Raw genomic sequence first — 23,686 nt, forward strand, 5'->3', positions numbered from 1 at the left:
CATACATTCAGAAATTCTATAGGGAGGCCGGTGTACAAAACTAGATCCAGTAGACCTACTGCATAAAAACTCTTCTAACAAATGGTGTTATATCTTGCTTTGTTCAACTTTGGCACTTTTGGCTAGAATAGTTTTGTGCATGAGGTCTGATTTGTTCAGGTACTACAAAATTCTTGGTACTCCTAAGCACATTCTGGTTTTGTGGTATGCTTTCAATTCTTCACCTCATATAAGACGCATCAAAGTATGTTCTATTTAAAATGATATACCATATTTTCGCCCTATAAGATGCACCTGCCCATAAGACGCACCTTGGTTTTAGAGGAGGTAAATAAGAAAGAAAGAAAAGTTCATTAGACCTCAGATCAGACTACCAATCAAACCCCCTATGTTAATCAGACCTCAGATCAGACCCCCAGTGTTAAAAGGGTTTTCTGAGATTTTTAAACTATCCTCTGTATAGGTCATCAGTATCTTATTGGTGGGGGGCCGACACCCGGGACCCCCGCCAATCAGCTGTTTGAGAAGGCACAGGAGTGCTGGTGCCTTCTTGCAGTTTACCAAGCACAGTACCGTACATTGTATTGCAGCTGTGCTTGGTGTCCCAATCAGGCCTATTCATTTGAATGGGGCTAAGCTGCTCCTAGGCCATGTGACTAGTATTGATGGAACTTGTATTATAAGTTCGGCTTATAAAGTTCGGGTTATCGAAGAATCGCGTTATGGATTCCGCTACCACGGACCATAACGGAATTTAGAATCTATAACGCGATTCTTCGATAACCCGAACTTTAGACGCCGAACTTAAAACACAAGTTCGCTCAACACTACATGTGACCAATGAACGTGTCATCACTGGCCTAGGGAAAGCTGGAGAAAGGTGCAGTGTGCCTGCGAATGCTGCTGCCTTCTCATTTAGTATTCACCCCATAAGATGCACTGACATTTTCCCCCCAATTTGGACACAGGTTCACTCCCCATAAAAAGGCGTACTGCTAGTTTTACAGACAGACACAGGTCATAAATAAGGGCACAGCTAACGACCAGTTCAGAGCTAATATGCTGTACTTTATAAATTATATTCTAGCTTTGCATCTCATCTCAATTTGGTACCTCTCCAGATGTGACCATTTCACCACGCCAGTTTTGCCGTTCTATAAGGGTGGGTTCACATCACGTTTTTGCCATCTGTTTAACGTATATGTTGGGGGGAAAAAATACAATACAGTCCAGTATAAAAAAAAGTATACTTTTTTTTTTACAGTGTAATTCTATAGTGAACGAATGCCACTGTATGGCATGAGTCTGAAGGCATCTGTTAACGTATACGTTTTTTCTGTATGTTAAACGAATGACAAACACATGATTTGAATCCAGCCTCAGTTTGAAGAATATATTCCATTTTGCCAATTTATTGCTTCTTGTGTTGACATAAAATGTGACTAAAATCCTTTCAAAGTTTTAAGACCTTTGGAATCGGATGAATCTTTTGCATGATCCTAGCTAATGCCAGACCAGGCATTTCCATACCCATTGAGTTGATAAAGGATTAAAAACCTGCTCTCAGGATTTGTAATAATAGGCAGGAAAGATGGGGAAGTACGGGAGGATATGAAGCTGATTACCTGCTAAGAAGACGAGCACAATGTTTGCAGTGCAGCTTAGTTTACAACAGACGCATATAGCATTAAAAAGATTAAAGAGATGGCCTTCTAGTGCGGGAGCGAGATGAGAGTTGTCTGACATTATCCTTTCTCCAAAATTATACCTTTGAGGAAATGTAATTAAAAGAAAAATGAACCACAGCCAACTCCCATTTACTGCAAGGGTATAAAGGGAATACTCAGGAGCCTGTGCCTTCAATTAATCTTAGCTTCTTTGCTCTGTAAGTTATGAGACTGTGGGGCATTGTTAACATCGATTGTTCTGTAGTACGGAAACGCACAACTTGCTTAGAACAAATCTGAAGAACTCATTTTCTAATAAAGATTTGGGTTCATTAAGTCAATTCCCCTTTCTTAAAGGGGTTGTCTCATCTCAGTAATCACAATTTAATCACTCCCTTGTAGTCCTAGGATGGTTTCTGTAATATAGATCCATTTTCCAATTGGCCTCTGTCACCTTATTCCTTTTTGGTGCCCCAAATTCCATGCTCGTTTCTAGGGGTTACGGCCACCGCTGTAATGTTATCAGCGGTGGCTGCGCAGGCGAACAGGAACCCTATTGGCCGGCTGATCTGGTAGCCGGGTTTCACGGGTGCGGAACGCACGCATATTATTGTGCATGTGCAGTCACTCCCGGTCCGGCCATCTCATCTGAGCTTTATTACAAGCTCATAGGAATTACAAGGTGCACGCACAAGCAAGGGGCCCTGCTCACTGTGCCTTCAGCTCCGCCCCCAAGCAAGCAGGGAACCGAGGCTCCGAGAGCCACAAGGGAGCCTGCAAATAAGTAGGTGAGACAACCCCTTTAATCTTGCATTTTTCTTTCTAGATTAAAACATTCACTACTTTTAATTTGTATGCTTGCATGTGAATGGTTAGGATGTGCTTTCCCATTCATGAAAAAATATTTAGTAATTTAGGGGGAAATTTATCATTCCCCACGCCCCTTTTTTTTTACGTAAAAAAGGCGCAAACTTGCGGGTTTTTTTTTTTTAGTTTTTTTTTTTAATGCCACTGCAATAAAATACTGATGCAAGTGGCGTTTCTACGTCCTTTGTCACTTTCCAGAAAAGAAGGAAGGACAATTGGGCTCGGCTTATTTATCTTTATTTACGCCAGTTTTCTGCTGTAAATGAAGACCGGAATCTACAGCAGCTCGGAGCTGCCATAGACTTCTGTATAGGTGCCCGGACTGCCGAATGATGCACCAAACATAAATAAGCTGCATCCTCCAGCGGCTCAGGAGATAGACATAAAAAAGCTGGTCTTTGATAAATTCCCCCCAAATTTTATATTCAAACCCTACAGTGTAAAAATCTGATAATCCATTAATTTCAAGATTAAGGTCATCTTATAATTAGAATTTTTTTTCTTCTGAAATTAAGAAAAAAAGCCAATTCTTAAACAATGCGTTCTATGTCCCTTTGATGTGCCTGTGGCTGGTGTCACACATAGATTTCTTCTGGTGTTTGCATGCAGCGTTTTATGTTGGGCCAAAACCAGGCATTTCTGTGAAGCAGAGGATCCGGCATGCTGCTCTGTGCCGCATCAGCCTGCCAGATCACCGGAGAGGTGAACGAAGCCTAAAAAGGTTTTTCATTTATTTTATTTTTTTATTGATGGCAAACGGCCACACGAAAGAGAATAAAAACCAATTGATTATGTGAAAGCAATTGGTAGTGTATGTGATGTTATACATGGTGGCCCATGAAAAAGCAGCCCCTTTCCAATATCTCCAAATCAAACTGCCTAATAGTAAATCTGTCTTAGTTGTCCATAGCAACCAATCAGAGCTCAGCTTTTATTCTTTCCTATAGAAACTGAAAGCTGAGCTCTGATTAATTGCTATGGGTAACTAAGACTGATTTTATTATTCAGTTTGATAAAAGTGACCTAATTTGTCAGAAAGATGGTGTTCTCCCTGGAAGGCTATGTGCAAAGCAGATCGATTAAGGAAAGGCAGGAGACCTTTGCTGACAAGAACCCAAGAACAAAACCACCAGATAAATATTGTATTCTAGTCTAGTCTAAATATTGAGTCTAGTTCGTAAATTGCATCAAACTGGCTCTGTTGCAAACATGAAGAAACCAATCAATCAAGATGGCTGAAGTTGTGCATGAAATTCAGCAGCGGATAGCAAGTAGCCCCCAAAAATCAACTTGAAGATTGTCTCAGCAAGGTGGTGTATAGAGATGAGCTAATTTAATAATATGAAATTTGTTCATGCTTCGTTTGGTGGTAAAAGCAGAATTGCATTATGGAATCCGTTCCAACGGACCATAGCACAATTCTATAACGGAATAACTTTAGAGGCATTCTGTTATTCATTCCGTCATAATAGAAGTCTATGGCCTGCATAACGGACCTGTCCCATTTCTGTTTTGCAGGAGAGGACAATCCTGCATAACTGAAACGGGACGGATCTGTTTTGCAGCCCATAGACTTCTATTATGACGGAATACCTCTAAAGGCATTCCGTCATAGAATTGCGTTATGGTCCGTGGTAACGGAATCCATAACGCAATTCTGCTGTTACCACCAAACGAAGCGTGAACGAATTTCAAAATATGAAATTCACTCATCTCTAGTGGTGTATCATAAACAACGTGTCGGTAAGTGCTGAAATCTCTGAACCTGAAACCGTATCGAGTAGCGTGTGTGCAGGAACTGAAAGAGTCTGACAAAGCTACACGTGTAAATTACTGGACTTGGTTGCTGACAGACATTTGGACCCATTGCTGTACTTTATGACAGACGAAGCTTGGTTTCATTTATCAGGTCACATAAATTCCCAGAATATGAGGTGCTGGTCCGCTGAAAATCCCAATTTGACTCGTGAAACACCACGTAACGACCAGAAAATTGGCAATTGGTGTTCAGTGTTAGGAACTCGATTGGTGTGGCCAATTTTCTTCAGATCAACTGTAAATAGTGCAACTTACCTGGACATCTTTGAACAGTTTTACAATCAACTAACACCAGTAGAAAAAAATGTCCTGCTTTTTCCAACAACATGGGGCAACATGCCACACCTCGCAGAGCTTACTGGCACAGGTTCTTAGCAAACTGTGAGCAAGGGGTTACGGCCACCACGTTTCTCAGATTTGTACACTAGCGATTTTTATCTGTGGTGAAATTTAAACAGAAAGTGTCCACTAACAATCCACATCACCTGGCTGAAAACATCACAAACACTATCCGCAGTATCAGCCAACATAATCCGACGTGCCCAAAGATGCATAAGATGTGTACGGGGACCACTGCCAGCATCTTTTGTGGGTAATAAAAAAAAAAAAACAACAATCCACTTTCTTGTTCATCTCATTGCTGGAGCCAGGCTACGTTTCCGTGGGCCACCCGGTATAAGAGGTGTTTAAATTGACACAAACATAAAAATAAAAAAAATCGGCAAGTGTTTTTTCCAAGTTCAAAAGGGAAATGAGATTTTAACAATTCTGTTTCACTTTTTATGTGACATTTGGATTTTGTAGTTTATTTTTTGCTGCAAAGTAAGCCAGAAAACAAATAGTACACATTTAAACAGTTTAATATTAATTACAGCATGCGTCTGGTAACGTACTCTTTACATGATGTCTACATATTGCTTTAACATAAATTAGATGGACGTCTGAGTAAAAGGAAATAGACAATATTCTTCAGTCTACCAACCTGCATATTTTCGATTTCAGTGTAAAAAATCTACAGGCTGCCAAGCACCAGCACAAATGCCAATATGGGCCAATAAACAGAGCGTTCCTTTGTGTATCACTTGTAAGCCAGCACACTTGGTGTCCTTGAGAGTTCTCGAAGTTCAGCGTCTATAATTTCCCTTGTGGCTCCCTTTTAATAATTTAAGGATTTGTGTGTCTACATTTATCTCCTTTATATCATACCAGTTCATAGGACATATAGTATTATTTAAATCATGAATCTAATTATGACATACAATGCTATTTTCTCTGTAAAGTTTTTATTTTTTTTATTTGTACCATAACTCCCATGATCATCTTGTAACTACATTTTTTTTTAACAGATACAGTTGCTTTGTCTAGAGCTGCAGGACGTTCCTCATACAATTTCTGTAGACAAAAGTACATGTGAATTAAAGAGTAACGCTTTCATTTTATTTTTATTTTTTTAAGTGAGTAGTACAAGCAGATATAAGAAACTTTATATCTTCTGATTTGTAAAATGGTGGATTCCATTTCGAGCAATTCATGTGGCACAATTCACAAGAGTTTCGGATTTGCCAAAATTAGAGAGATTTTGGGAGATTCATAACAAGTTTGATTTGCTTATAATTGATTCACTCATTTCTACTGGTTGCCTGCTCACTGATGGATCAGCTTACGCTGGGTTCACACCTGAGCGTTCGCGATGGAGCGCTCTGTATGCGCGATTGTACGGGCGTTTGCAATCGCGCATACAGAGACAAGCGAACGCCCATTGTCGCGCGTTCCCGAAAGTCTATGTACGGGAACGCGCGACAAGTCCCCAAAGAAGCTCATGTACTTCTTGGGGCGTCGGGCGTTTTACAGCGCGATCGTACGCGCTGTAAAACGCCCAGGTGAGAACCATTCCCATAGGGAAGCATTGGTTTCTCCTTGTTGAGCGTTTTACAGCGCGTAGGAACGCGCTGTAAAACACTCAGGTGTGAACCCAGCCTTACAGAGAAAGCTATGGAGAGGGGAGGAGGAGAAAGGAGGGGCTGCTGTAGAAAGAGGCAGAGATACAGATGGAAATACTACTGCTGGAGTTTTAATGAACTGCTAGGTTCACACTCCAGGGAACAGCTGGACGGATCCAATGCATTCCGTCAGAGTATCGGCCGGAAGAGAACCGCTGGCGGCTTATTCTGAAAAATTATCATAGTAAATCCCACACATGATGAACATTTGCTAAATATGTGAAGTTGTGTGTTTGTTGATACTCACACTTGACTGTGATAGGTAAACAATACTTGTATATATTTGTTGTAGATTGACTGTTTTTGCTCACTTTCCCCCGTATATTTTTTTTTTTGCAGTAAATATCAAAAATTGCAGAAGATTATGAAGCCTTGGTAAGTATTTTCCTGGATCTCTATTTACTTTGCATGCAGTCTACTATTTACTTGCCCTTTCTAATGCTGTATTTTGATGCGTGGATATACTACTGCTTTGTATAAAAAGCCCCACATTAGGGTACTTTCACACTAGCGTTATTCTTTTCCGGCATAGAGTTCTGTCCTAGGGGCTCAATACCGGAAAAGAACTGATCAGTTTTATCCTAATGCATTCTGAATGGAGAGCAATCCGTTCAGGATGCATCAGGATGTCTTCAGTTCAGTCTTTTTGACTTTTCAGGACGGAGATAATACTGCAGCATGCTACGGTTTTATCTCCGGCCCAAAAAAACTGAACACTTGCCTGAATGCCGGCATTTTTTTCCATAGGAATGTATTAGTGCTGGATCCGGCATTCAAAATACTGGATCCGTCTGCGCAGACCGAAAAAAAAGGTGAAAAAAATAAATGCCGGATCCGTTTTTTCCAGATAACAACGGTAAGACGGATTCGGCATTTCAATGCATTTGTAAGACTGATCAGGATCCTGATCCGTCTTACAAATGCCATCAGTTGGCATACGTTTTGACGGATCCGGCAGGCAGTTTCGGCGACGGAATTGCTTGTTGGATCACTGCCGCAAGTGTGAAGGTACCCTTAAAGGAATTGTCCCAGAACATGAACCCCTGTCCATAGGGCCTAAGCTTGTGTCAGAATGGAGAGCCTGGTCTTGTAGACTTAGCTTGCCCATATGTTGCATGGATGGTGGTTCATTTGAGTAAATGTTTGCCTGGACACTGTTTCAGCGATCAGCTGATTACCATCCCAGCCTTTCTATAAAAAGGGATATATCTGACCATTTAAGTGCCATGAGCTTTTCCCAAAGCTTAACGTTTGGTAAAAGTTTCCCTCCTTTGTTCTGCAGGATTTGATACTGTTCTTGGGACTGAATATATGTCTCCTGTATCGAACTATACAATGGCTGTGTGAATGTAACCACATTGACGCTAGTATCCAAAAATAATGATACCCGGCATAAAATCTGTTTGGGGTTTCTATTCCCTTCTACAGGGTGGCCCACTAAAAAGTAGCCCACCTCCAGCGATAGTATGACAAGATGAACGAGCAAGTGGATTTTTTTTTTTGTAATTACCTACAATTTGCCAATTGGTCCCGGTTCACATCTATGCCTCTTTGGGCACGTCTGATTATGTTGGCACAAGCAGTATCAGCCAACATAATCCGACATGCCCGAAGATGCATGGACGTGAACGGGACCACATTCAGCATCTTTTGTGACTTGTGGGTAATGAAAAAAATATATATAATCCACTTGCTCGTTCATCTTGTCATACTATTTCTTGCGGCGGGCTACGTTTTTGTTGGCCACCCTGTATAAGATGTACTGGAGGAGGGCTACTTTTTCATGTGCCAGCCTGGTATATTTGCAATTATTTAAATTTCTTTTTTATTTGCACCCTCAATGGGGGTCATCCAGTACCAGTCACAGGCACTACCAAAATGTTTAGACCTGTGCCTGGTAAACGGTGAATGGGCACAGTACTCACTACTCGTCAGATTTTTAGTGGCTTATTTTTAAGGCCCTTTTACAGGGGCCGATGATTAGGGCAGTTATAGGGAACCAGTGTTCCAAATAATTGCCCTACATGATTGTGCTGCTGATCATAGGTTGATCACATCATTTCTGTGGCTAGCTGGATCATGGTTTGCTGGTAACACATCACAGGAATCTGCTGCTAGCACACAGTGATACTCTGGGAGGAGCGTTTACAGTGGCAATCGCTCGTCCCCATACAGAGGGGATGAGTGATGTATGTAAATGCAGTTATCAGGACCAAAAGTTAATCCCAATAATGGCTTTTTCAGTAAGCCTATAGGTCTCAGCATAAATATTTATTCAAAATCTAGGATTGCATCCATTAAAGGGGTTATCCAAGACTATTAAATGCCCCCCATATGCCCGGGCCCCTCACAATGAATATACTTACCTCGCTCCCTGCAGCTTCTCCTCATGTGCGGATGAAAACATCCGGGGTGGGGAGGTGGAGCAGGCATGGTGATAGGCTATATAACAGCCCTACAGCATCCTGGAAGTCACAAAGTGACTCCATTCACTTTTACTATATTGCAATGTAGCTTAATGAAAGTGTGATCTTCAGTCATGTAATGGTTGTTAAAGCCAAGATCGCTATGTAGCTCCAGCCTAAATCACAGGGATACAGATGACAACATTCCGATTGGTGTGATCAACTTTACTCACTGTGGAGGACCTATCCTCTTCTGTATTACACTGGTAACCATTGATTTGAATATCAATGGCTTCATTCTTAATTTCCCAGAGGTAAAACACACTATAGGGGTTGGCTGGAAGAATAGCAGTCAGCTGAAAAAGTGTTTATCTGAGACCTTTTGAAGCTGTATGGACACCTTAATACTGGCTGACAATTCGTAGACCAGATACAGCTGCTCACCCCTGCCTCTACGCGAGTGTGTTCGCTAAGCACAGCCATGTTTCACCAGCTTATTAACTAGTGACAGCAGTATGAATATATCGTGGATGCTGACGTCACCTACCACCCTTCAGAAAAGTTGTAATAATTCCTTTTTCTTCTCTTATGTGGGCTATTTTGTAGACTGGCTGGAGAATTTGTGACCCATATTGGGGATAATTTATAGTAAAGAGCTGTTTTTTTTTAGCTACAGCTTAAATCTGTTAGTGATAACCTTTGAATAAATGATCTTATTCTCTGAGGGAGACATATTTTAAAACCACATAAGGCTGTATAACATAAAGATTCTGTTTGAGGAATGGCAATAGAAGAGTTAATAATGGTATGTGGTTGATATTGTTATGGACTGGCTATAACAATGTTCCACAGTCATTCTCAATTATGAAACAAAAATCCAGGTCACCCATTCACACTGACACGAAAACTACAACATTGACGGGAATCTGTCACCAGTTTTCTGCAGCCCTCACTTGTATATCCTAACAGCTTCAGCTCCTCCCCATGAGTCCCCATATTCATGAGCTCCCGCCTCTCCCGCCCACCTGCCTGATTGACAGTTTTTTTTTCTCCATATAGATTAGTAGCAGGTGGGCGGGGAGAGTCATGAGCTCATGAATATCAGGACTCATTGGCAAGCGTTGTAGCTATTCAGTACAAGATTTTGGCAAAATGGTTGGGTCAATTAAAGACAGTGACCCAGCATTTTCACTAGTTTATATTGCTCTGGTGACAGATTCCCTATAATGCTTCATGCACATGGGTGTATTGTGGCTCTGTATGACCTCCTAATTGTATAGAGCCATGATACAGCACACACAGGGAGGAATCTATCATAGATCAGCAGTTTACGCTGGTCTATGCTTTCCCCTGCACTGCTGGAAGATTTGCCTAATTTATGATGAGACGCTGGCCATACATATTAACTACATTTTCGGGTTTATAGGGGAAAATATATTGATGACATGTCCTCAGGGTAGATCATCAATATCAGAAGAGTCCGGGTGCTCTGTGAGCATTGCTGCCTCTTCCTAGGCTAGTGACGTCAACGAACATCAGTCACGTGGTCTAGTTGCAGGTAAGCTCCATTTAAGTCAATGGGACTGAGCTGCAATACCAAACACAGCTGTGCTTAGAAAGCCATGGGAGTCCAACTTCCTTTCCAAGATAACCCCTTTAATTGAAATCGGATTTTACTAAATCTGATCCACGCACTGTAGATCTCCTCTACAAATTTCACTGTTTGCAATGTAGTGAGAATCCATGTCCATTTCTGCCTTAAAATTAATTTTTATTCATTATTTTTTTTTTTTAACGTTTCTTTGTATTTCACATCCCCTGTGGGTGTAAACAAAGTTTCTACGACTCCATAGAATTGTTCTACTATGACATTGTGCCTCTGGGCTGCTTTCAATTTAGGCTACTTTCACGCTAGCGTTTTTTGCGGATCCGTCATGGATCTGCAAAAACGCTTCCATTACCAAAATACAACCGCATGCATCCGTCATGAACGGATCCGGTTGTATTAAGACTTCTATAGCCATGACGGATCCGTCATGAACAACATTGAAAGTCAATGGGGGACTGATCAGTTTTCAATTGTCAGAGAAAACGGATCTGTCCCCATTGACTTACATTGTGTGCTAGGATGGATCCGTCACCACATGGCGGACAGAAAAACGCTGCAGGCAGCGTTTTGGTGTCTGCCTCCAGAGAGGAATGGAGACTGATTGGAGGCAAACTGATGTATTGTGAGCGGATCATTTTCCATTCAGAATGCATTATGGCAAAACTGATCCGTTTTGGACCGCTTGTGAGAGCCCATGATCGATCTCAGAAACGGAAAGCCAAAACGCTAGTGTGAAAGTAGCCTAAGTTTTTATTTAATCATTTAAAAATGTTCGCCTATTCATCTGGGTTCTTCAGAACTTTTATATGGAAACTCAGGTATTGTGATTTTTGAGGAAAGGTGTACTGGTTGTCAGATCTTTAATTAGACAGTTTCATGATATATGTTAAGAATTATTTGTTATATACTGTAATTTGTGAGCATTTAGTTTAGTGGCTTTTATTCTCAGTTTTCTAGCGACCTCTAGTGTCATAAGCTAAAATATACATTTTATACCAATTCGCTTTGCGTACTTTGCTTTTGTATTGCAAAATTGGTACAAGAAAAGTAAAAAATAATAATGATCAGAAAAATTAAATCAATGAAATATTTCAATTAAAAGGATAATGTAAACAGATTTGATGTCTAGGGAATTTTGATTGTTATTTTTTATGCATGTCTATAATTTATATTGTCATAAAATATTCAAAAATGAATTTACAACAGCATTGATACTGAAGTAGCTTACCATATACTGCACAAGTCTGGAACGGTTGTTTTTTGATCATTTTTTTTAGGTGAAAAAATACAATTTATAATGACTGGCTTTATTTTCTACAATAACGTATCTTTAGATTCATGAATGCTGACAACAAATGAATCCTTTTGGCGGATTTCTGGTACTTGTTGTGTGACACATTTCTCAGTCTAAAGTCTTGTTCAGTATTTAAAATATGCTTCTTTTCTGCTCATTTATTCTTCTTTTTTTTATTGTTTTTACAGTTTTGGAGAAATGCTTTCTTATACATTGACAGCATTTGTTGAATTGATGGATCATGGTATTGTGTCCTGGGATACGTTCTCAGTGGCATTTATTAAAAAAGTGAGTAAATGTATAATTTCTCATATGTGCCACAGAATCCCAGAAATACATCTTCATTCTAGAGATATTGGTGGTCATAGCACATAGACTCTCACCAATCAAAACTTTGTATATGTCTCTATGACTTGGCAAAAGTTTTACAAAAACTAAGTGACTCTTTAATGCAATTGTCTGGTTATATTTTAATGTAGAGGCTCCTGGAATGTATTAGAAATGTAATACCATAGGAGCTGCTCCACTCCTCATTGGGGTCCTGAAGCCACTACTACCTCCTCTGGACAAGAAGAAAATAAGATACACATGTCTTTGCTTATAGATTGTAAATTCTTTTCAGTAAATTTGCCAACGTTCAGTTGAAGCATGCAATAGCATTCATATTTTCTGTTTCTCACATATAATATACAAGTTTGTTTACTTCTTCCTTTGATTTGCATTAATGTTTGAATATTACAAGTTTCTTTTCTTTTTATTGATCTCAGTTCCCCTTGGCCAAATGTTGAAGGGTTTTTCCAGGACCCAGCATGTCCAGCAAAACCACCTGTATTTTTAGAGTAGGAAAATAAGAAAAAAAAAATATTATTATTAGACCATCATATCAGACGCCCATATCAGACATCACATCCCATAACAAACGTTAGATCAGACCCCCATATGAAACCTAAGATCAGACCCCCATCAGACCTAAGATCAGACCCCCATCTCAGATAAAAGTAAAAAAATGAACTTACCTCTCCTGTTCCACCGCAACTCTGCAGATCTGTTAGGCCTCTTTCACACGGGCGTTGCGGGAAAAGGTGCGGGTGCGTTGCGGGAACATGCACGATTTTTCCGCGCGAGTGCAAAACATTGTAATGCGTTTTGCACGCGCGTGAGAAAAATCGGCATGTTTGGTACCCAAACCCGAACTTCTTCAAAGAAGTTCGGGCTTGGGATCGGTGTTATGTAGATTGTATTATTTTCCCTTATAACATGGTTATAAGGGAAAATAATAGCATTCTGTATACAGAATGAATAGTACAATAGCGCTGGAGGGGTTAAAAAATAAATAAAAAATTTAACTCTCCTTAATCCACTTGCTCGCGCAGCCCTCCTTCTCTTCTGTGCTGTGTACAGGAAAAGGACCTGTAGTGACGTCACTACGGTCATCACATGATCCATCACCATGGTAAAAGATCATGTTTTTAACCCCTCCAGTGCTATTGTACTATGCATTCTGTATACAGAATGCTAATATTTTCCCTTATAACCATGTTATGAGGGAAAATAATAAAGATTGGGTCCCCATCCCGATCGTCTCCTAGCAACCGTGCGTGAAAATCGCACCGCATCCGCACTTGCTTGCGGACGCTTGCGATTTTCACGCAGCTCCATTCACTTCTATGGGGCCTGCGTTGCGTGAAAACCGCACAAAATAGAGCATGCTGCGATTTTCACGCAACGCACAAGTGATGCTTGAAAATCACCGCTCATATGAACAGCCCCATAGAAATGAATGGGTCCTGATTCAGTGCGGGTGCAATGCGTTCAAATCAATCATTGCACCCGCGCGGAAAACTCGCCCGTGTGAAAGGGGCCTCAGTCTCTTCTGCACTCGCTGCTCCCTGTTCTTCTCCGGGCCCACACTGCACTGTGACCTGACTGCATACAGCGTCAGGTCATACATGCACACTAGGTCTTGATGCTGAGCGGTGCCCAGAGGAAGACCAGGGAACGGTGAGCACAGGTAGTGCTATACTCCTTGCGCCTCCTGCATACTACTGAGCTCATCCATAATGAAAGCACTCACCTTTGGGTGGGTGGGGGTGAGTGCATCTTATTAAGGGAAAAATATGGTACATTTAACTCTCCTGTAGAAGAAAGTTTGTATATATGTCAAAAAATTATATATATATATATATATATATATATATATATATGTAGATATAGAGAGAGAGATACAGGTAGTTGGTTAGGTAGTGTGTGTGTGTATATATAATATATATATATATATATATATATATATATATATATACAGTACAGACCAAAAGTTTGGACACACCTTCTCATTCAAATAGTTTTCTTAATTTTCATGACTATGAAAATTGTAGATTCACACTGAAGGCATCAAAACTATGAATTAACACATGTGGAATTATATACATAACAAAAAAGTGTGAAACAACTGAAAATATGTCATATTCTAGGTTCCTCAAAGTAGCCACTTTTTGCTTTGATTACTGCTTTGCACACTCTTGGCATATATATATATATATATATATATATATATACAGTTGCAAGAAAAAGTATGTGAACCCTTTGGAATGATATGGATTTCTGCACAAATTGGTCATAAAATGTGATCTGATCTTCATCTAAGTCACAACAATAGACAATCACAGTCTGCTTAAACTAATAACACACAAATAATTAAATGTTATCATGTTTTTATTGAACACACCATGTAAACATTCACAGTGCAGGTGGAAAAAGTATGTGAACCCTTGGATTTAATAACTGGTTGAACCTCCTTTGGCAGCAATAACTTCAACCAAACGTTTCCTGTAGTTGCAGATCAGACGTGCACAACGGTCAGGAGTAATTCTTGACCATTCCTCTTTACAGAACTGTCTCAGTTCAGCAATATTCTTGGGATGTCTGGTGTGAATCGCTTTCTTGAGGTCATGCCACAGCATCTCAATCGGGTTGAGGTCAGGACTCTGACTGGGCCACTCCAGAAGGCGTATTTTCTTCTGTTTAAGCCATTCTGTTGTTGATTTACTTCTATGCTTTGGGTTGTTGTCCTGTTGCAACACCCATCTTCTGTTGAACTTCAGCTGGTGGACAGATGGCCTTAAGTTATCCTGCAAAATGTCTTGATAAACTCAGGAATTCATTTTTCCTTCGATGATAGCAATCTGTCCAGGCCCTGACACAGCAAAGCAGCCCCAAACCATGATGCCCCCCACCACCATACTTCACAGTTAGAATGAGGTTTTGATGTTGGTGTCCTGTGCCTCTTTTTTCTCCACACATAGTGTTGTGTGTTTCTTCCAAACAACTCAACTTTGGTTTCATCTGTCCATAGAATATTTTGCCAGTACTGCTGTGGAACATCCAGGTGCTCTTGTGCAAACTGTAAACGTGCAGCAATGTTTTTTTGCATAGCAGTGGCTTCCTCTGTGGTATCCTCCCATGAAATCCATTCTTGTTTAGTGGTTTTATATATCGTAGATTCGCTAACAGGGATGTTAGCATATGCCAGAGACTTTTGTAAGTCTTTAGCTGACACTCTAGGATTCTTCTTCACCTCATTGTACAGTCTGCGCTGTGCTCTTGCAGTCATCTTGACAGGACGCCACTCCTAGGGAGAGTACCAGCAGTGCTGAACTGACAATTTGTTTTACTATGGACTTGTGAACAGCAAGGCTTTTGGAGATACCTTTATAACTCTTTCCAGCTTTATGCAAGTCAATAATTCTTAATTGTAGGTCTTATGCAAGGCACCAGTCACATCAGGCAATGTTTATTGTGAAAATCAAACCCAGAACTGGTGTGTGTTTTGTATAGGGCAGGGCAGCTGTAACCAACACCTCCAATCTCATCTCATTGATTGGACTCCAGTTGGCTGACACCTCACTCCGATTAGCTCTTGGAGATGTCATTAGTCTAGGGGTTCACATACTTTTTCCACCTGCACTGTGAATGTTTACATGGTGTGTTCAATAAAAACATGGTAACGTTTAATTCTTTGTGTGTTATTAGTTTAAGCAGACTGTGATTGTCTATTGTTGTGACTTAGATGAAGATCAGATCACATTTTATGACCAATTTGTGCAGAAATCCATATCATTCCAAAGGGTTCACATACTTTTTCTTGCAACTGTGTATATATATATATATATATGTATGAGAGAGAGAGAGAGATACATGTAGTTGGTTAGGTAGTGTGTGTGTGTGTGTGTATATGTGTATGTATATATATATATATATATATATATATATATATATATATATATATATGAGAGAGAGATGTACACACACACGTAGATCTCGGTAAAGGCGTCTGAACATCCCCCAGCACTATCATTTTAGACGCTATTTTTGGTTTTGTCAAAACATAGCATACTATCTTATTCTTAGTATATGGCTGAAAAGATGTATTCTGTGGAGGAGGCCTATGCCTTCCTATGTTCAGCCACAGACTCCACAGTGAGGATGGGGAACTCTTCTTAATAATGTCATCCTCTAGTGCCAGTGACGAGCCTCCAGAAAGGCGGAGTCAGTCGACTAGCTCCAGTTGGGTGACCCCAAATTTGCTTACACCCAAAATTCCTGAATTAAATCTGCCCCATGAACTGAGTACAGGGCACTGGATTTTCTTTACAGATGATTTGGTAAATGTAATGGTTACTCAAACAAATCTGTATGCAGAACAATTTCTGGCCAGTCACTCCACATCTTATTAATGAAGAGCCCAGAAGTGGCATCCCACCACTGCCACAGAAATGCAAAAATTTGGGGGACTCCTTCTAAATATGGGGCTTATTAAGAAACCCATGATACGGTCCTACTGGTCAACCGACATATCTGATACAGCAGGGTACAGGGCTCTGATGGTGAGAACGCACTTTAAAGCGATGCCAAAATTTCTCTATTACAACGATAATAGCAAGCGCCCTGAGAACCTTTCATCAGGCTAGCTGTAATCTAATTGTTATCCTACCTTAGGATCCATTCACACATCCATATGTGTTTTGCGGATCCGCAAAACACGGACACCAGCAATGTGCGTTCCGCGTTTTGCGGGCCGCACATCGCCGGCACTATAATAGAAAATGATTTATCTTGTCCGCAATTGCGGACAAGAATAGGACATGTTCTATTTTTTTCGGGAACGGAATTGCAGACCTGGAAGTGCGGATCCGGAAATGCGGATCCGGACAGCACATAGTGTTGCCCTATAGAAATGAATGGGTCCGCAATTCCGTTCCGCAAAATGCAGAACATAATTGCGCACGTGTAAATGGACCCTTATAGGGCGGCCCCCACCGATGCCATGGCACTTTTCTTTTTTCTCCAGAACCCCCCGTTCGTCTGCTGTTGGCCCCGTATATTTTTGTGCATTATAATGAGGTGACTAGGCGGAGACTTGTATTTTCCCTGGCTGTGAGCGCATCCAATCAGAGCACCCGCTCTTAGCCAGGGAGAATGAGCTCCAGGATGTCTACATGCTCAAGTACTTGCAATTTTTGCGAGAACTTGAGCTCATTCTCTCTGGCTAAGAGTGGGGCTCTGATTGGATGCGCTCATAGCCAGGTAGAAGAAAACCACTCCCCGGAAAAATGGGTAGCACCATGGCCATGTGAATGTGGCCAAACTACGCCCAGAAAACGACAAGGCATTTTATGGACCCATTTAATTCCAACTAAAAAAATATATTTCAATTATAATTAACAATATACCCCTAGATGAATACCTTAAGGGGTGTTGTTTCCAAAATGGTGCGACTTTTTAAGGATTTTCTCTTTGGGGGTGCGGCAGGTGGTCTTCAAATGTGACATGGGCCAGAAAATTATTCCAGTGAAATCTGTCCTCCAAAAGCCATATGGCACGCCTTCCATTCTGATCCCTGCTGTGCATCTATACAGCAGTTTATGAGCACATATAGGGTATTTCTGTAAATGACAGAATCAGTGTAACAAATATTGAGATTTGTTTTAATGTTAACCCTTGTTGTGTCACAGCAAAATGGATTCAAATGGAAAATTTGCCAAAAAGTTAAATTTCTAAATTTTACCTTTAGTTTCCTTTAACTCTTGTGTAATATCTAAAGGGTTAACAAAGTTTGTAAAATCAGTTTTGAGTAACTTGGGAGGTGTAGTTTCTAAAATGGGCTCATTTCTGGGTGGTTTCTAGTATGTAAGCCCCACAAAGTGACTTCATAACGGAATTGGTCTGTTAAAAAGTGGATTTAAAAAAAAAAAAATTACATGAAAATTTGAAAAACGGCTTCTAAAATTGAAAGCCTTCTAATGTCCTAAAAAAAAAAAAAAGTTTACATATGGAGAAAGTAACAACTATTTTATGAGTTTTATCACTGTGTTAAAGCAGAGAAAATCAAAAATTGCTAAACTTTCTGTAAAATTTTGGTTTCTTTTTATAAATAAAGGTGAAACATATCAACTCAAATGTACCAGTATCATGAAGTACAATGTAAAGAAAACCATTCTCAGAATGGCTTGAATAAAGAAAAAGTGCTCCAAAATGATTACCACATAAAGTGACACATGTCAAATTTCCAAGAAATTGTCTGGCCCTTAAAGGGGTTCTCTGGGAATTAGGCCTCAACAACGTGGTCCGTAGGTCCGTGATCCGTGACCGTTTTTTCGTCCGTGGGTCTTCCTTGATTTTTGGAGGATCTACGGACATGAAAAATGAAAAAAAAAATCTAAGTCAAGTTTGCCATTGAAATGATAGGAAAAAACGGACACGGATCACGGACACGGATCACGGACGCGGATGAAAATCTTGTGTGCATCCGTGATTTTTCACGGACCCATTGACTTGAATGGGTCCGTGAACCGTTGGCCGTGAAAAAAAATAGGACAGGTATTTTTTTCACGGCCAGGAAAAACAGATCACGGATGCGGCTGCCAAACGGTGCATTTTCCGATTTTTCCACGGACCCATTGAAAGTCAATGGGTCCGTGAAAAAAAACGGAAAACGGCACAACGGCCACGGATGCACACAACGGTCGTGTGCATGAGGCCTTAAGAAAATGAAAGTATGTAAATATTACTTTATTATAAATATATTCCCAAATACTTTTCATTAGTTATAATGGCTTGTTTTGTCTAGGGAGCAATGATTAGGAGAAACAAAATGGCCGCTGTCCTATTTGTACACACAAAACCTGTCCTAATCGCACAGGTTACTTGTAAGGGATTATGATCCTGAATACAGTTTAATATGATATTTAGCTTAATCTCTGTAGGAGTGGAGTTCATGAGGAGACATGAAGTACAGAAAGGATGGACAGGCTGTGGTAATGGAGACTGCATACAAGTGCTGCTGCTAATCAGTCACATCTGCTCATGAACTCAATTCCAAAAGATTCAGCTAAAGATCTTATCATCTGTATTGAGGATCATAATCCCTGACAGAGCAAAGAGGACGAGGCAGCTCTTTACCTCAGCGTTGTGAAGTAACTTGTCCTGCTGTGTGATTAGGACAGGTTTTGTGTGTACTAATAGGACAGCGGCCATTTTTTTTTTTTCCTAATGATTGCTCCCCAGACAAAACGAGCCATTATAACTAATGTAAGGTATTTGGGAATATATTCATAATGAAGTAATATTTAAGTATTTTCATTTTCTTGATTCCCGGAGAACCCCTTTAAGGTGAAAAATAGTGTTAACGTAGTCTGTATACAAAGAGGGACTTTCCAATAGGTATGTAGGTAGAAAATTCTATAAAAATGTATATTAATATTCCTTGCTCTAAAAAGTATGATTATGACATGATCTCTAAATAACTCTTTCTTATCCTCAGATTGCCAGCTTTGTGAACAAGTCAGGCATGGATGTCTCTATTTTACAGCGGTCTCTAGCAATTCTTGAATCCATGGTTTTGAACAGTCATGATCTTTATCAGAAGGTTGCTCAGGAAATTTCAATTGGACAGTTAATTCCACATCTTCAAGGGTAAACAAAAATTGTTCCATTCTCCTATTATAGTCCTCAGTTCATCTTTTTAACGTTTTAATTTCGTTTTTCTATTCGCTATGCCTTTAGTCTCATTGGCAGAGTTCCAACCGTTGGGATTGAGCCTAAGAGAGGGTGTGCTGGGTCTTGAAGAATAGGAGAAGCTGTTTATTTTCCTTTATTTTGCCATTTACTTTAATTTACTTTAATTTACTTTAATGTTGCTTCTAGACTGAAACATGGATTGGGTATCCTACTGTGCTGGCTCTACTGGAGATAGGAGCCGGATACTCTTGCTTCTGCACCTGTCCTGCAACAAAATCTGTTCTCTTATATAACTGGAGCTACAGTAGATTTTAAGCTGAGAAATATGGCTCTGCTACATCTCATGTTTATTGTAAGCTTGCAGTTTATTGCATTTTAATGGTTCGTATCTATTTTGCCCCAAGGACAGATCAAGAGATTCAGACATATGCTATTGCAGTAATCAATGCACTCTTCCTCAAAGCCCCAGATGCAACGAGACAGGTATGTATTTATGGGAACACATAGCTATGAGTGGGGAATTGGGTGATCAAGATCAAAGAGGTATTTTGTATTTTGGTATTTTTTTTTTGTGCGTATTAACCACATTGAATGGTTTCTGATTAATCTGACCTTTTAAGCAAAATGTATTATTAGACAAAGAGAAAACAAAGAAATCTCAATCCTAATCAATCCCTATTATTGCAGAAACCCTAATCTGAAAGGAAGTCTATAGTTAGAGCAGACCCCTTTTAAATTAGGAAAACCAAAAAAAGCGAGAAACTCTGTTAACTGTTCTTCCAAACAATTTTTTGGGAATGTGCAGCATTTTAGTATGCAGGGTGCTGTGGATGCGGCCATATGGTCATGCATGCCCAATGTGCCAAGAAGTATGTTCTTTTTTTTTCTTTTTTTTTATATATAAGGGCCCAATCAGATGACCGTATCCGTTTTTGCGGATCCGCAACACATGTATACTCGGCTGTGTGCGTTCTGCATTTTGCGGAACGGAACTGCCAGCCCTATGATAGAAATATCTATTCCTGTCCGCAGCCCACGGACTCTCTTTAATAACAGACCATGCAGTATTTTCACATCACTTTTGAAGAATATTCACATACTTTTTTGGTGCTGTTCTAAAGGAGTTGGTCACTTTCTGGTGATTGTTCACCTGTGTGTATGTAAGATGAGAATATGACACTTTCGATATTTCATAAGGTATGCCCCCTTGTTTGCCAAGTCTTTTGTGCTGTCTGTCCATAGGTCCTGTCCATAAAATGCTGATGGAGGGTCATGTGACCACGCAATCACATATGTACACCTGTCCCCTGCATTTGCACTGTTGAAAGTTTACTGCAGGTGCATTGTATTTCTATGGAGGAGACATCATATAGAGGTGGTTTGCTTGGTCATATGACCCTCCATCAGCGGTCATTTTATGGACAGGCTCTCCATGTGGACAGCACTAAAGACTCTGTAAAAAAAAAACTGGGCATATCTTATGAAATATAGAAAATGGCACAGAATTTCAACAAAAGCTATACTAGTAAGTGTCATATTGTCATCTTGCATACATATTGATCATCAGGAAACAGAAGATGACCAACCCCTTTGAATGATATATATGTATTACATTATTAGATGTGTGATTGTTCAACAATTCTACCCTTCCTCCATCTTGCTGACCTACAGTCTGATGGACAGATGAAAGGCAGCGTGACTGCATGTTAGGACTACACAGGGTTTGTTTGTGGTCTGTAACCACTGGGGCACAAGCTATATGGCCAAACTTATGTGGACACCCCTCCAAATGTCTGTGTTCAGGAGCATAAAATCAATCACACAGCCATGTATTCTCTAGATATTTCTCCATATAACTCATGCTCTGTTGGTAGTAGTATAGGTCATAGTAGTATAGTCAGTTTCTGAGATTTCTGATTTTCTAAATCTGATCATTTGTTTCCCGATGCGGATCCGTCTGACAAATGCATTGAAATACCGGATCCGTCTCTCCGGTGTAATCCGGAAAAACGGATCCGGTATTTATTTTTTTCACATATTTGAAGGTCTGCGCAGACCGGAATACCGGATCTGTCAATGCGGAAATTTCCTGAACACTTGGTACCGGATCTGGCATTAATACATTTCAATGGAAATTAATGCTGGATCCTGCCTTCCGGCAAGTGTTCCGCATTTTTGGCTGGAGAAAATACGGCAGCATGCTGCCGTATTTTCTCCGGCCAAATACCGTAAAAGGGACTGAACTGAAGGCATCCTGATGCATACTGAACGTATTGCTTTCCATTCAGAAGACATTAGTACAAAACGGAAGCATTTTTTTCCGGTATTGAGCCATTATGACGGAACTCCATATCGGAAAATAACGCTAGTGTGAAAGTACCCTTAGTGCTGTTACCCTTACTAATGTTACTAGGTCAGATTAACTTTTTGTGTCTTTCTGTGGAACATGTAAGCCTTGAAATGATATACACTGCCTCATCTCTTAATGCTGCACTTGGCTGTAACCTTCTCAGCATTACATAGAAGACAGCATTGACATTCTTGATTTCCCACTGAGTGTGAGTCTCCTAAATCTTGAATATTGACGTTTTTGTATGCATGCTTGTCTTTTTTATATGTGAGTGTTTTTAAATATGTATCTTTGCTACAGTATTTCTATAACAGATTGCCATTCTTAGCGTTGCTTGCTTGACAAGTTATTGTTTTTTGTTTTTTTTTGTGAAAATGTTTTACTACTTTTGCTGATGAGGTCGATTTCCCATCTGCATTAGGTGCTCTGTTCCATCCCAAATTCCATCAAAAAGGCTGGGCAAAAAATTCCTGCATGCATGATTTGAATGCAAACTGAACAGACTCTATTGTAGTCAGTGGAGTCTGTTCAGATCTGTTGTATGCCCTCTTCAGGGCTTCCATTACCTTTCTATTTCCTTTCAGCGTTTGGATCTGATTGCAGTTTTGTTACTGCTGTTCACATTATCAGTATTTTCATGTCAGGGTTCTTTGTATTCTAATAACTTGTTTCTGTACTATACAATAATATAGGTGACTTAAAGGGGTTATACAAAGTGTAAAACATGCCCCCCAAAGCCCGGGCCCTTGATATAGATTATGCTTACCCCGCACCCCAGCACCCACGTCGCTCCTGATCCCTGCATGGCCGTCTCTGCATGTCCCTATTGCGCAGATGAAAACATTCTGCGAAGGGGGGCAGCCAATAGCAGGCCGCCATGGTGACGAGACTCCTTAGCATCGCGGGTGATGCTAGGGAGGTTTTTGCTATGCTTTTTCTGGTGGGTTTTCTGGAGTCTTTTGCAAATGTATGTTTCACTACTAGCATTATTTAAATGGTCTTTTTCACCTATAGAATATGTGTTGTCAAAGTGCTTAAAAAAATGTCAAGATACAGCATGCTGTATTAAAAAAAAAAATTGCCAAAACTGCTAGTAGCAAAAGAAACTGCTGGTTTGTCCGGCATTTCATATTTCCTATAAACCTTCTGCTAACATCAGGAACTGGTACTTTTACAACAAAAACTGCTGCAAAAAATAATGCAGGTGCCAAAAACACCACTAAAAACCTTTGTGTAAGATCAGCCTAAATACAATATTTATACCTTTTTTCTAAACAGGAGATGGCCAACATATTAACACAGAAGCAGCTACGCTCTATAATTCTTACAGTAAGTATTTATACTGCTTTAGATGCCCCCTTTTCTTATATCAAATTAGGGAATAAGGATAGAATGAAGAGAGGTCTCCACTTTTTGGCACCGCTTTTAACCATGTCCCTCTGGAGGACCCAGGTGATCCTTACTTTACATGGACTATCCTTTGATTTAGGCTACATTCACACAAACGTATTTTGTTTCCGTATCCGTTCTGTTTTTTTTTTTGTGGATAGGATGTGGACCCATTCATTTCAATGGGTCTGCAAAAAATGAGGACAGCACACCGTATGCTATCTGCATGTCCTATTCTTGTCCGTTTTGTTGACGAGAATAGGCATTGATA

General features: G+C 40.1%; 1 protein-coding gene across 1 annotated transcript in view; it reads left to right on the forward strand.

The window, feature by feature from the left end:
- ELMO1 (engulfment and cell motility 1) overlaps window positions 1–23,686 on the forward strand; it is a 475,397-nt gene that overhangs the window by 108,977 nt on the left and 342,734 nt on the right. Inside the window, exons 7-11 of the mRNA XM_044293583.1 lie at window positions 6,692–6,727; window positions 11,849–11,948; window positions 19,480–19,631; window positions 20,081–20,159; window positions 23,305–23,355. Of these exons, the coding sequence (XP_044149518.1) occupies window positions 6,692–6,727; window positions 11,849–11,948; window positions 19,480–19,631; window positions 20,081–20,159; window positions 23,305–23,355 (418 nt within the window). The remainder of the gene's footprint in view (window positions 1–6,691; window positions 6,728–11,848; window positions 11,949–19,479; window positions 19,632–20,080; window positions 20,160–23,304; window positions 23,356–23,686) is intronic.

The sequence above is a fragment of the Bufo gargarizans genome, chromosome 5 (assembly GCF_014858855.1).
Source record: "Bufo gargarizans isolate SCDJY-AF-19 chromosome 5, ASM1485885v1, whole genome shotgun sequence".
NCBI lineage: Eukaryota > Metazoa > Chordata > Amphibia > Anura > Bufonidae > Bufo > Bufo gargarizans.